This window comes from Cherax quadricarinatus, chromosome 24 (genome assembly GCF_038502225.1).
Source record: "Cherax quadricarinatus isolate ZL_2023a chromosome 24, ASM3850222v1, whole genome shotgun sequence".
NCBI lineage: Eukaryota > Metazoa > Arthropoda > Malacostraca > Decapoda > Parastacidae > Cherax > Cherax quadricarinatus.
This window is the reverse complement of record NC_091315.1, coordinates 1,966,733-1,982,032: the sequence shown is the minus strand read 5'-3', so window position 1 is coordinate 1,982,032 and position 15,300 is coordinate 1,966,733. Positions and strand designations below refer to the sequence as shown.

Sequence of the window (15,300 nt, the reverse complement as noted above, 5' to 3'; positions counted from 1 at the left end):
TCAGAACAAGACAGTGTCTGGTGGACAGTGCTCAGAACAAGACAGTGTCTGGTGGACAGTGCTCAGAACAAGTCAGTGTCTGGTGGACAGTGCTCAGAATGAGTCAGTGTCTGGTGGACAGTGCTGAGAATGAGTCAGTGTCTAGTGGACAGCGCTCAGAACAAGTCAGTGTCTGGTGGACAGTGCTCAGAATGAGTCAGTGTCTGGTGGACAGTGCTCAGAATGAGTCAGTGTCTGGTGGACAGTGCTCAGAACAAGACAGTGTCTCGTGGACAGTGCTCAGAACAAGACAGTGTCTGGTGGACAGTGCTCAGAACAAGACAGTGTCTGGTGGACAGTGCTCAGAACAAGACAGTGTCTGGTGGACAGTGCTCAGAACAAGACAGTGTCTGGTGGACAGTGCTCAGAACAAGATAGTGTCTGGTGGACAGTGCTCAGAACAAGACAGTGTCTGGTGGACAGTGCTCAGAACAAGACAGTGTCTGGTGGACAGTGCTCAGAACAAGACAGTGCCTGGTGAATAGTGCTCAGAACAAGACAGTGTCTGGTGGACAGTGCTCAGAACAAGACAGTGTCTGGTGGACATTGCTCAGAACTAGACAGTGTCTGGTGGACAGTGCTCAGAACAAGACAGTGTCTGGTGGACAGTGCTCAGAACCCGAGAGTGTCTGGTGGACAGTGCTCAGAACAAGACAGTGTCTGGTGGATAGTGCTCAGAACCCGAGAGTGTCTGGTGGACAGTGCTCAGAACAAGACAGTGTCTGGTGGACAGTGCTCAGAACCCGAGAGTGTCTGGTGGATAGTGCTCATAACAAGACAGTGTCTGGTGGACAGTGCTCATAACAAGACAGTGTCTGGTGGACAGTGCTCATAACAAGACAGTGTCTGGTGGACAGTGCTCATAACAAGACAGTGGCAGTGTCATAGAGTAGGGTAAGGAAGGTTGGGGTGACACTAAGAATAAATTTAACATTATAAACTAATGAACACATTGTACCAGACATTGTACCAGACATTGTACCAGACATTGTACCAGACATTGTACCAGACATTGTACCAGACATTGTACCAGACATTGTACCAGACATTATACCAGACATTGTACCAGACATTGTACCAGACATTGTACCAGACATTGTACCAGACATTATACCAGACATTGTACCAGACATTGTACCAGACACTCTACCAACTTTATTATCGTCTATATTCTTTATATTTTCTTAATTAACAATTTCACCATAAGTGTGAATTAAGATTTAACATTATTAAGTGCTAATAAGGATGGTGTAATAAAATATATATTAATAACCTTCTTTACCAGAACAAATAAAAAATAATCGGTTTTCTAGGACCTTGTCCAAAAATTTCCATTATTCAGAAAATATTAATATATATTTGTATTTAAATGTTATGGCTCTGGTGGCCTGGTGGTTACCGCTCTGGCTTCACACGGTGAGCGCCTGGGTTCGATTCCCAGCCAGAGTAGAAACATTGGACGTGTTTCTTTCCACCTGTTGTCTATGTTCCCCATCAGTAAAATGGGTACCTGGGTGTTAGTCGACTGGTGTGGGTCGCATCCTGGGACACTGACCTAAGGAGGCCTGGTCACAGACTGGGCCGCGGGGGGCGTTGACCCCCGGAAATCTCTCCAGATCAACTCTCCAGAAGTCTGGGGTGAGGTTGTCGTGGCTCTTTCACCCAGATGTTTACCGTCTTCACTCAAGACGGCAATTTAATAATTGAATACTTTAACTAAGTATATAATCAATGAATAGAAATGTACAACCCAGAGACTGTCAACCCGCTTATCCACCCACCCACCCACCTACCTACCTACCCGCCCAATTACTTACCCGCCCACCTACCCACGCAGCTGGAAATGACACCGGAAGGACCGAGGTCTTAGCCCAGCAGCTTCCCTGGCAACAAGGGTTTAACCTCTCCAAGAGTGAACAACTTTGCCAGCATTCCTACTAAAGTGAACAGCCAGTGTGTTGTTCATCCTCCCTGTGAGCAACAGCCAGTGTGTTGTTCATCCTCCCTGTGAGCAACAGCCAGTGTGTTGTTCATCCTCCCTGTGAGCAACAGCCAGTGTGTTGTTCATCCTCCCTGTGAACAACAGCCAGTGTGTTGTTCATCCTCCCTGTGAGCAACAGCCAGTGTGTTGTTCATCCTCGCAGTGAACAACAGCCAGTGTGTTGTTCATCCTCCCTGTGAGCAACACCCAGTGTGTTGTTCATCCTCGCAGTGAGCAACACCCAGTGTGTTGTTCATCCTCGCAGTGAACAACAGCCAGTGTGTTGTTCATCTTCGCAGTGAACAACAGCCAGTGTGTTGTTCATCCTCGCAGTGAACAACAGCCAGTGTGTTGTTCATCTTCGCAGTGAACAACAGCCAGTGTGTTGTTCATCCTCCCTGTGAGCAACAGCCAGTGTGTTGTTCATCCTCGCAGTGAACAACAGCCAGTGTGTTGTTCATCTTCGCAGTGAACAACAGCCAGTGTGTTGTTCATCCTCACTATGAACATTCACTAGTTAGCAGTATTGAACAATACTTTCAACTAGTGCACTTCACTGTTACACCTAGCATTATGTATCCAACACTGACACATGTTTCATGTATCCAGCACTGATACATGCATGTATCAACACAGACACATGCATAATGTATCTAACACTGACAAATGCATCATGTATCCAACACTGATACATGCTTACATGAACACAACACTGAGAGATGCCTCATGTATCCAACACAGAGATTCTTCATGCATCCAACATTGCGAGAAAAGAGTCATGTATCACACACTGAGATGAGTCATGTATCATAAACTGAGATGAGTCATGTATCATACACTGAGATGAGTCATGTATCATACACTGAGATGAGTCATGTATCATACACTGAGATGAGTCATGAATCATAAACTGAGATGAGTCATGTATCATAAACTGAGATGAGTCATGTATCATAAACTGAGATGAGTCATGTATCACACACTGACATGAGTCATGTATCATACACTGGGAAACATGAGTCATGTATCATACACTGGGAAACATGAGTCATGTATCATACACTGGGAAACATGAGTCATGTATCATACACTGGGAAACATGAGTCATGTATCATACACTGGGAAACATGAGTCATGTATCATACACTGGTAAACATGAGTCATGTATCATACACTGAGAAACATGAGCCATGTATCATACACTGGTAAACATGAGTCATGTATCATACACTGAGAAACATGAGTCATGTATCATACACTGGGAAACATGAGTCATGTATCATACACTGGGAAACATGAGTCATGTATCATACACTGGTAAACATGAGTCATGTATCATACACTGGTAAACATGAGTCATGTATCATACACTGGGAAACATGAGTCATGTATCATACACTGGTAAACATGAGTCATGTATCATACACTGGTAAACATGAGTCATGTATCATACACTGGGAAACATGAGTCATGTATCATACACTGGTAAACATGAGTCATGTATCATACACTGGGAAACATGAGTCATGTATCATACACTGGTAAACATGAGTCATGTATCATACACTGAGAAACATGAGTCATGTATCATACACTGGGAAACATGAGTCATGTATCATACACTGAGAAACATGAGCCATGTATCATACACTGGGAAACATGAGTCATGTATCATACACTGGGAAACATGAGTCATGTATCATACACTGGGAAACATGAGTCATGTATCATACACTGAGAAACATGAGTCATGTATCATACACTGGTAAACATGAGTCATGTATCATACACTGGGAAACATGAGTCATGTATCATACACTGGTAAACATGAGTCATGTATCATACACTGAGAAACATGAGCCATGTATCATACACTGGGAAACATGAGTCATGTATCATACACTGAGAAACATGAGCCATGTATCATACACTGGGAAACATGAGTCATGTATCATACACTGAGAAACATGAGTCATGTATCATACACTGGTAAACATGAGTCATGTATCATACACTGGTAAACATGAGTCATGTATCATACACTGGGAAACATGAGTCATGTATCATACACTGGGAAACATGAGTCATGTATCATACACTGGTAAACATGAGTCATGTATCATACACTGGGAAACATGAGTCATGTATCATACACTGGGAAACATGAGTCATGTATCATACACTGGTAAACATGAGTCATGTATCATACACTGGGAAACATGAGTCATGTATCATACACTGGTAAACATGAGTCATGTATCTTACACTGGTAAACATGAGTCATGTATCATACACTGAGAAACATGAGTCATGTATCATACACTGGGAAACATGAGTCATGTATCATACACTGAGAAACATGAGTCATGTATCATACACTGGTAAACATGAGTCATGTATCATACACTGAGAAACATGAGTCATGTATCATACACTGGGAAACATGAGTCATGTATCATACACTGGGAAACATGAGTCATGTATCATACACTGGGAAACATGAGTCATGTATCATACACTGGGAAACATGAGTCATGTATCATACACTGGGAAACATGAGTCATGTATCATACACTGGGAAACATGAGTCATGTATCATACACTGAGAAACATTAGTCATGTATCATACACTGGGAAACATGAGTCATGTATCATACACTGGGAAACATGAGTCATGTATCATACACTGGGAAACATGAGTCATGTATCATACACTGGGAAACATGAGTCATGTATCATACACTGGGAAACATGAGTCATGTATCATACACTGAGAAACAGGTGTAAGAGTTACTAACAGTTTTCCAGTTATGAGAGTACATAATTATTTTTAATATATTTAAAATTGAGTTTTTACTCAAAGAATCAATTTACTCAAATAAATTTCAACAACTGTTTTCACTCTATTGTTAATTAAAGATTTATATACAAGGTGTTTCAAAAAGATGGACCCAATTTCAAAGCAATTTGCTTCGAAATTGGGGTCCATTTTTTTCAAACATACTGTATAATTCAGATGAAAAGAATAATATTAACACTCTTTTTTATGCAACATTTGAAAATACGTTGCATAATAAGTTCTGTACTGGAGATTAATAAGGACGTGACTTTAACCTCCACTGGTTGTGATCAGTAATGGTGCTCCTCAACCTGCTGTGTGGCTTCTCTTCTTCCTTCATTATTTGATATCTTGGGAAAACTGTTTTTTAGTTTCCTCTGTGAGTTTGATCTCTTTTATTGCTGCAATGTCCTCGGATGTCGCCATTATTTTCTCTTTCCATTCATCACTCTTATTGATTTCCCACCTGTAATAACTTAGCGCATTTTCAGTCGCCTTTCTGTTATCGTACCTGCGTAATGGGCCATTATTATTTCTCCTTGTTGGTGTCCATGTGTCAGGGATGGTGTTGGTATAAGGGAGGTGTTGGTATAGGGTAGGTGTTGGTATAGGGAAGGTTGGAAGTTAGTGGGAGGAGGTATGGGTTAGATGTGGGCTGGATCTTCCTGTGGAAGGAAGCTTGACTGTGGGTGTGGGAGAGGGTGGATGGGGATCAAGGGAAGGCGGGTTGGACCTGACACGGGGGTTTGGCGAAGATGCTCCTGCACTGGTTGGGGTTTGGAATGGGGGTTTAGGTGGGTAGGGGGAGGAAGGGTACGATATATTGTAAGTTATCTTTTGAATCAAATGGAGGTTTGGGGCTGAGGGACTGTGTACTGGAACCTGGTCTTCCCCCGTGGCAGAGCTTCCACACAGTAACGTTGACCAACGACTGGATTAGGACCATTGACATTTCCTTTATGTTGGATACAAACACTACATTTCTTAACATACTGGAAGACAACATACTGGAAGACAAGCTTCTGCCTTCACTGGTTCTTCTTCAACTTATCTTCGACAGTTTCGTGTTTTCTCCCTCAGTTGTTCTCTTGTAACGTTCTGTCCAGGTAGAGGTACACAAACTTATATCTATCAGTCCTCCTCAACAACGTTATCGTCTCATGAATTCATCTCGTACCATTTCTGATGAAGAGTTAGCTTAACCAGCCGTATTTTGCTCCTTGCAAAATTTGTCACTGCCCATAACTCATTAGTTGTCATCCCTTCATCTTCTTGGAGGTCATGGATAATCAGCGATCACCTTCTAACCTCCTCCTCTCCCTCCCTTTCCCTCCAATGCATATGTATTGTTGTTTGTAATTAGCTGTTTTCAGCTTCCCATTTCATCGTCACTTCCTGGTTTCCTGAGCTTTCCTGCCGCCTCTGCCTTCCCTTCTAGCTCTCCACCTGTTGCATGTGGTACTATCTCTAACTCACACCTTCTCTTCATCTCCTCTAGTTCTACCTTCTTCCAAGCATATTTTCCTCGGTGGTAAGAGCCATTTCCGCTTGTGTCTAGCAAGGCTTCCAATGCTTCCTTCATCCCAGCCTTCATGTCTTTGAGAGGAACAAGAAGCTTTTTTCCAAACTCTTCATTCCTCATGTGTTTAAACCCAGCCATAAAAATTTCCCTCACTGTCCATGGACTACCTGACAGTACCTCCTCAGTAGTGCCGCCACATCTATTTAGTCTCTGGTTTACTGTTTCTCTATTCTTGTGCTTGTCACTGCACAAAGCTCGTTGAAAACTCTTCTTTAGTCTGTGTCTTTATGGGTGCTTGTTTGCTTTTTTGTGTGTATACTCATCTATATGTACTCACCTATTTGTGGTTGCAGAGGTCGATTCACAGTTCCTGGCCCAGCCTCTTTGCTGGTCGCTACTAGATCCACTCTCTCCCTGCTCTGTGTGATTTATCGAATGTCTTCTTAAAGCTATGTATGCTTCCTGCCTCCACTGCATCACTCTCCAGATTGTTCCACTTCCTGACAACTTTATGACTGAAGAAATACTTCCTAACATCCCACACAACTTCCAGTTGTGACCCCATGTTGCTGTGTCCCATCTCTTAAACAATCTGTCACTATCCCTCATATCAATTCTTAGTATTTTATGTCATTATCAAGTCCCTTCTGTCTTCAATGTCGTCAGGGTGATTTCCCTTAACTGCTTCTCATAGGACATACCACTTAGCTCCAGGACTAGTTTTGTTGCAAAACCTTTGCACTTTATCTAATATCTTGACGTGTTTGACAAGCTGTGGGCTCCATTCTGGTGCCGTATACTCCTACATGGGCCTGGTGTCGAAACGATATGTGCTCGGTATGATACTCACCCCAATATTCTTTTCCTTGAGTGAGGTTTGCATCCTTTGGCCTCCAAGCCTGTACTCCGTCCTCGGTCTTTTTTGTCCCTCCCCAATCTTCCTGACTTTGCACTTGGTGGAGTTAAACTGCAAGAGCCAGTTGATGGGCCAAGTTTGCAGCCTGTCCACATCCCTTTGTTAGTCCTACCTGATCCTCATCTCTTCGGCACTAGGACTAAGCCTTGTGGAACCCCGCACGTCACAGGCGCCCACTCTGACACTTTGTCACGTACCATGTCTCATTGTTTTCTTCCTGTCAGGTATTCTTTGATCTAATGCAGTGCTTTCTTGTTATTAATGCCTTATAGTTTTTGCACTAATCTCTTCTGCAGAAAACTGTCGAAAGCCTTCTTACAGTCCAAGAAAATGCAGTCTACCCATCTCTCTCTCTCTCTCCAATCTTGCTTCTGACACCTCGTCGTAAAACTCCAGTAGGTCTGTGACACAGGATTTCCCTTCCCTGAATCTGTGCTGGTTATCAGGTACAAGATCATTCCTTTTTATGTGCTCCACCACTCTTCACCTAATAATCTTCTCATTGACTATGGATACTGTACCTGTCAGAGACATTAGTCTGTAGTTTAAGCTGCCTATCTGTCTCCCTTTTTAGAAATTGGGACTGCATTTGATGTCTTCCACACCTCAGTTGAAGACTCTTGTTAGTGGCACACACAGCGTCTCTGCTGCCTCTCTTAGGATCGACGGAGAGATATTGTCCTGTTGCACCGCCTTTGAGTTATCTATTTCAAGTAGCAACCTCATCTCCTCGAATTTGAGTAGCGTGTCCAGCACTCTGTGTGTGTGTGTGTGTGTGTGTGTGTGTGTGTGTGCGTGTATGATATGACCTACTTCCACTAATGAACTCTACACACTCACGACTCCGCCTACATCTGCTTCACCTCACCTATTTCCAGTATACAAGCCCATTCATCGTGACTGAGTGCTCTCCCTCCTCACATTTTCTACCATCTTTCTCTGTACTGGATAAATATAGCCACAACTTATCAAAAGTTTTCTCAGTAAAAATACTTAAGTGCAGGACGTATTTCATTGATCATATTTGTATTCTCAACCATTTATGTAATACGTAGGGATCTGTATTTCGCTGTTATATACACTGAGTAGGCTGTATCTCATTTATTTATATATGTCGTGCCGAATAGGTAAAACTGGTCAATTAGCAATAACTCATTTAAAATTAAGTCCTTTCTAAAATTTTCTCTTAAACGTTTAAAGAAATGTAATAAGATCACAGTAAATAATATGCAGAACAACCACTGTGAAAAAAATTGTGAAATTCAGCGCTTTCGTGACTTCTCACATTATCAAGGAACTATGGTACCTGGAGGTTACCTGGAGGTTATTCCGGGGAACAACGCCCCCGCGGCCCGGTCCATGACCAGGCCTCCCGATGGATCAGGGCCTGATCAACTAGGCTGTTACTGCTGGCCGCACGCAGTCCAACGTACGAGCCACAGCCCGGCTGATCCGGCACTGACTTTAGGTATCTGTCCAGCTCTCTCTTGAAGGCAGCCAGGGGTTTATTGGCAATTTCCCTAATGCTTGATGGGAGGCTGTTGAACAGTTTTGGGCCCCGGACACTTATGGTGTTTTCTCTTAGTGTACCAATGGCGCCCCTACTTTTTATTGGCGGCATTTTGCATCGTCTGCCCAGTCTTTTACTTTCGTAAGGAGTGATTTCTGTGTGCAGATTTGGGACCATTCCTTCCAGGATTTTCCAAGTGTAGATTATGATATATCTCTCCCTCCTGCGTTCCAACGAGTACAAGTCAAGTGCTTTCAAGCGTTCCCAGTAGTTAAGGTGCTTGACAGAACTTATACGTGCAGTAAAGGATCTCTGTACACTCTCTAGATCTGCGATTTCACCTGTTTTGAATGGAGATGTTAATGTACAGCAGTATTCCAGCCTAGAGAGAACAAGTGATTTGAAAAGGATCATCATGGGCTTGGCATCTCTCGTTTTGAAAGTTCTCATTATCCATCCTATCATTTTCTTTGCACGTGCGATCGTGGCACTGTTGTGATCCTTGAAAGTGAGATCCTCAGACATTACTACTCCCAGGTCCCTTACATTATTTTTCCGCTCTATTGTATGGCCGGAGTCAGTAGTATACTCTGTTCTAGTTATTATCTCCTCCAGTTTTCCATAACGGAGTAGTTGGAATTTGTCCTCATTGAACATCATATTGTTTACCGTTGCCCACTGGAAAACTTTGTTTATATCTTCTTGGAGGTTAACCGCGTCCTCAGCAGATGACAGCCTCATGCAGATCCTAGTATCATCCGCAAAGGATGATACGGTGCTGTGGTGTACGTATATCTCTGTTTATGTCTGATATGAGGATAAGGAATAAGATGGGGGCGAGTACTGTGCCTTGTGGAACAGAGCTCTTCACTATGGCAGCCTCCGATTTAACTCTGTTGACCACTACTCTTTGTGTTCGATTTGTTAGGAAGTTGAAGATCCATCTCCCCACTTTCCCAGTTATTCCTTTAGCACGTATTTTATGGGCTATTACGCCATGATCGCATTTGTCAAATGCTTTTGCAAAGTCTGTGTGTATTACATCTGCATTCTGATTTTCTTCCAGTGCATCCAAGGCCATGTCATAGTGATCCAGTAGTTGTGAGAGGCAGGAGCGACCTGCCCTGAACCCATGTTGCCCTGGATTGTGCAGATTTTGGGAATCCAGGTGATTTGCAATCCTGCTTCTTAGCACTCTTTCAAAGATTTTTATGATGTGGGATGTCAGAGCTATTGGTCTATAGTTCTTAGCTAATGCTTTGCTGCCACCTTTATGGAGTGGGGCTATATCCGTTGTTTTAAGTGACTGTGGAATTTCACCCATGTCCAAGCTCCTCCTCCATAGTGTACTTAGGGCACGCGAGAGGGGTTTCTTGCAGTTCTTAATGAAAACAGAGTTCCACGAGTCTGGGCCCGGGGCTGAGTGCATAGGCATGTTGTCAATGGCTTTCTCGAAATAGGATTTATTTGTTTCATTTATGTTAATGTAAAAATTAATAATTTTGTACCAAAAAGTTAGAAAACTTACCTAACATTACTATAACAAGCGCAGTTAACTTAACCTGATCCAACTAAACATATTTTAGATAAGTTTATAATAATTTGATAATAAGCACAATGAAATATATTTTTTTCGTTATGTTCAGAATGATTTTTGCGAAATTATAGCGTACACAAATTTTCGCTTGCCTTATTCGGCAAGAAGAGCGTTGCTATTTAAGCCAAAATCGCAAGTTTTACCTATTCGGCACGACATATACACCGCGAGGTGGATGATACTCTGTAAATTCACCGCCAGATCTACGATCCTCTCAGTGTGTGCACACAGATGTCTGTATCACACAGATTTCTGTTTCTGAACGTATATACACATAGTTATGTTTATTAAGACATATATATATATATATATTTGGAAATTAAATTAAATTATTCCTGTAATATATATATCTAGGCAGTTGATGGACGTAAGTGTCTCATACTGTCAAGATTATTAACGTATGTGAACTTACAACAAATATCGTAGTACTCCTGGAGGAGTGTAATTCTCAGTCTGCTTACACTTAGTCAACGTTAAACCCTATATACGGGAAATATAAACACTTCGGCAGTATAATGTGATACTTTATTGGCAACGTTTCGCCCACACAGCTGACTTTATTAAGTCACAAATAGATCTACCTGAGTAAAAGGTAGGAGAGTATAGGATAGTCAGGTGGAGAATGTTGCATGTGACAAGATATATACGGTAGACAGAGGCTAACTTGCAGCCTCAGTAATTAACTCTTCGACTTCTTGTGCAAATAAGGGAATATTTTGGCCTGTAAATGCTTTGACATATAAATAAATTCAGTATGATCTAATACACTATCTTTGTTATATACAAGACAAACGCGTTATTGTGTCAGAGATGGTGATTACGAGTGATGGTGATTATGAGTGATGGTGGTTATGAGTGATGGTGATTATGAGTGATGGTGGTTATGAGTGATGGTGATTATGAGTGATGGTGGTTATGAGTGACGGTGATTATGAGTGATGGTGATTATGAGTGATGGTGGTTATGAGTGATGGTGATTATGAGTGATGGTGATTATGAGTGATGGTAGTTATGAGTGATGGTGATTATGAGTGATGGTGATTATGAGTGATGGTGATTATGAGTGATGGTGGTTATGAGTGACGGTGATTATGAGTGATGGTGATTATGAGTGATGGTGGTTATGAGTGATGGTGATTATGAGTGATGGTGATTATGAGTGATGGTGGTTATGAGTGATGGTGATTATGAGTGATGGTGATTATGAGTGATGGTGGTTATGGGTGATGGTGATTATGAGTGATGGTGATTATGAGTGATGGTGATTATGAGTGATGGTGATTATGAGTGATGGTGGTTATGAGTGATGGTGATTATGAGTGTTGGTGATTATGAGTGATAGTGATTATGAGTGATGGTGGTTATGAGCGACGGTGATTATGAGTGATGGTGATTATGAGTGATGGTGGTTATGAGTGATGGTGATTATGAGTGATGGTGATTATGAATGATGGTGGTTATGAGTGACGGTGATTATGAGTGATGGTGATTATGAGTGATGGTGATTATGAGTGATGGTGATTATGAGTGATGGTGATTATTAGTGATGGTGATTATGAGTGATGGTGGTTATGAGTGATGGTGATTATGAGTGATGGTGATTATGAGTGATGGTGGTTATGAGTGATGGTGATTATGAGTGATGGTGATTATGAGTGATGGTGATTATGAGTGATGGTGGTTATGAGTGACGGTGATTATGAGTGATGGTAATTATGAGTGATGGTGGTTATGAGTGATGGTGATTATGAGTGATGGTGATTATGAGTGATGGTGGTTATGAGTGACGGTGATTATGAGTGATGGTGATTATGAGTGATGGTGGTTATGAGTGATGGTCATTATGAGTGATGGTGATTATGAGTGATGGTGGTTATGAGTGATGGTGGTTATGAGTGATGGTGATTATGAGTGATGGTGATTATGAGTGATGGTGATTATGAGTGATGGTGGTTATGAGTGATGGTGATTATGAGTGATGGTGATTATGAGTGATGGTGATTATGAGTGATGGTGGTTACGGGTGATGGCTGTTGTGATTGGTGGTAGTTTTGAGTCATGGCGGTTGTGAGTGGTGGTGGATGTAAGTGATGGTGGTTGTAAGTGATCGTGGGTGTGAGTGATGGTGGTTATGATGGTGGTTGTGATGGTTGTTGTGAGTGATGGTTGTTGTGAGTGATGGTTGTTGTGATGGTGATTATGAGTGATGGTGATTATGAGTGATGGTGGTTATGAGTGATGGTGATTATGAATGATGCCTGCTGTGAGTGACGGTGGTTGTGAGTGTTAGTTGTGAGTGATGGTGGATGTAAGTGATGGTGGTTGTGAGTGACGGTGGTTCTGAGTCATGGTTGTGAGTGATGGTAGGTGTGAGTAATGGTAGGTGTGAGTGATGGTTGTGAGTGATGTCAGTGATGGTGTCAGTAACAGTGTGTGAGTGATGGTGTGAGTGAAGATACAGGCGTCAGTGGTGATGGTGCGTCAACACTCACCTTGCGTCAGTGATGGTGAGACGTGAGTGAGTCCTGGTGCCCTCCACCTTGGTGACCACGCTGAGGCGGTGACGATTAGCGTCGTAGTTGACCATTTCGTCACCGTGGTACCAAAACACGAAAGGTGGCTTACTCTGGGGATTGTGAGTTATCTGGGTGTTAGAAAGGAGGTGTTTTGTGGTTCATTCTGGGAACTGCTACTTAGCTGGATACTTAAAATGATGTTTATAGCAATGGCTGGGTGTTTCTAGCATTGTCTGGGTGTTTCTAGCATTGGCTGGGTGTTAGTAGCGTAGGCTGGGTGTTAGTAGCATAGGCTGGGTGTTTCTAGCATTGACTGGGTGTTAGTAGCATTGGGTGGGTGTTTGTAACATTGGCTGAGTGTTCGTAGTATTGGCTGGGTGTTTGTAACATTGGCTGAGTGTTCGTAGTATTGGATGGGTGTTTGTAACATTGCCTGAGTGTTCGTAGTATTGGCTGGGTGTTTGTAACATTGCCTGAGTGTTCGTAGTATTGGCTGGGTGTTTGTAACATTGCCTGAGTGTTCGTAGTATTGGCTGGGTGTTTGTAACATTGCCTGAGTGTTCGTAGTATTGGCTGGGTGTTTGTAACATTGCCTGAGTGTTCGTAGTATTGGCTCAGTGTTTGTAACATTGGCTGAGTGTTCGTAGTATTGGCTGGGTGTTTGTAACATTGGCTGAGTGTTCGTAGTATTGGCTGGGTGTTTGTAACATTGCCTGAGTGTTCGTAGTATTGGCTGGGTGTTCGTAGTATTGGCTGAGTGTTTGAAACATTGGCTGAGTGTTCGTAGTATTGGCTGGGTGTTTGTAACATTGCCTGAGTGTTCGTAGTATTGGCTGGGTGTTCTTAGTATTGGCTGAGTGTTTGTAACATTGGCTGAGTGTTCGTAGTATTGGCTGGGTGTTTGTAACATTGGCTGAGTGTTCGTAGTATTATCTGAGTGTTTGTAACATTGGCTGGGTGTTTGTAGTATTGGCTGGGTGTTCGTAGTATTGGCTGGGCGTTTGAAACATTGGCTGAGTGTTCGTAGTATTGGCTGAGTGTTTGTAACATTGGCTGGGTGTTTGTAGTATTGGCTGGGTGTTCGTAGTATTGGCTGAGTGTTTGAAACATTGGCTGAGTGTTCGTAGTATTGGCTGAGTGTTTGTAACATTGGCTGGGTGTTTGTAGTATTGGCTGGGTGTTCGTAGTATTGGCTGAGTGTTTGAAACATTGGCTGAGTGTTCGTAGTATTGGCTGAGTGTTTGTAACATTGGCTGGGTGTTTGTAGTATTGGCTGGGCGTTTGTAGTATTGGCTGAGTGTTCGTAGTATTGGCTGGGTGTTTGTAACATTGGCTGGGTGTTCGTAGTATTGGTTGGGTGTTTGTAACATTGGCTGAGTGTTCGTAGTATTGGCTGGGTGTTTGTAACATTGGCTGAGTGTTTGTAACATTGGCTGGGTGTTTGTAACATTGGCTGGGTGTTCGTAGTATTGGCTGGGCGTTTGTAGTATTGGCTGAGTGTTCGTAGTATTGGCTGGGTGTTTGTAACATTGGCTGGGTGTTCGTAGTATTGGTTGGGTGTTTGTAACATTGGCTGGGTGTTCGTAGTATTGGTTGGGTGTTTGTAACATTGGCTGAGTGTTCGTAGTATTGGCTGGGTGTTTGTAACATTGGCTGAGTGTTTGTAACATTGGCTGGGTGTTTGTAACATTGGCTGGGTGTTCGTAGTATTGGCTGGGTGTTTGTAACATTGGCTGAGTGTTTGTAACATTGGCTGAGTGTTTGTAACATTGGCTGAGTGTTTGTAACATTGGCTGGGTGTTTGTAACATTGGCTGGGTGTTCGTAGTATTGGCTGGGTGTTCGTAGTATTGGCTGGATGTTTGTAACATTGGCTGAGTGTTTGTAACATTGGCTGGGTGTTCGTAGTATTGGCTGGGTGTTTGTAACATTGGCTGGGTGTTCGTAGTATTGGCTGGGTGTTTGTAACATTGGCTGAGTGTTCGTAGTATTGGCTGGGTGTTTGTAACATTGGCTGAGTGTTCGTAGTATTGGCTGGGTGTTTGTAACATTGGCTGAGTGTTCGTAGTATTGGCTGGGTGTTCGTAGTATTGGCTGGGTGTTTGTAACATTGGCTGAGTGTTCGTAGTATTGGCTGGGTGTTCGTAGTATTGGCTGGGTGTTTGTAACATTGGCTGAGTGTTCGTAGTATTGGCTGGGTGTTTGTAACATTGCCTGAGTGTTCGTAGTATTGGCTGGGTGTTTGTAACATTGGCTGAGTGTTCGTAGTATTGGCTAGGTGTTTGTAACATTGCCTGAGTGTTCGTAGTATTGGCTGGGTGTTTGTAACATTGGCTGAGTGTTCGTAGTATTGGCTGGGTGTTCGTAGTATTGGCTGGGTG

At 42.7% G+C, this 15,300-nt stretch overlaps 1 protein-coding gene across 1 annotated transcript in view; it reads right to left on the bottom strand.

Moving 5' to 3' along the window:
• The window catches only part of LOC128690677 (opioid-binding protein/cell adhesion molecule-like), a 110,161-nt gene that overhangs the window by 42,665 nt on the left and 52,196 nt on the right, over positions 1-15,300 (bottom strand). The window contains exon 5 of the mRNA XM_070088506.1: positions 12,897-13,030. Coding sequence (XP_069944607.1) covers positions 12,897-13,030 — 134 coding nt within the window. The remainder of the gene's footprint in view (positions 1-12,896; positions 13,031-15,300) is intronic.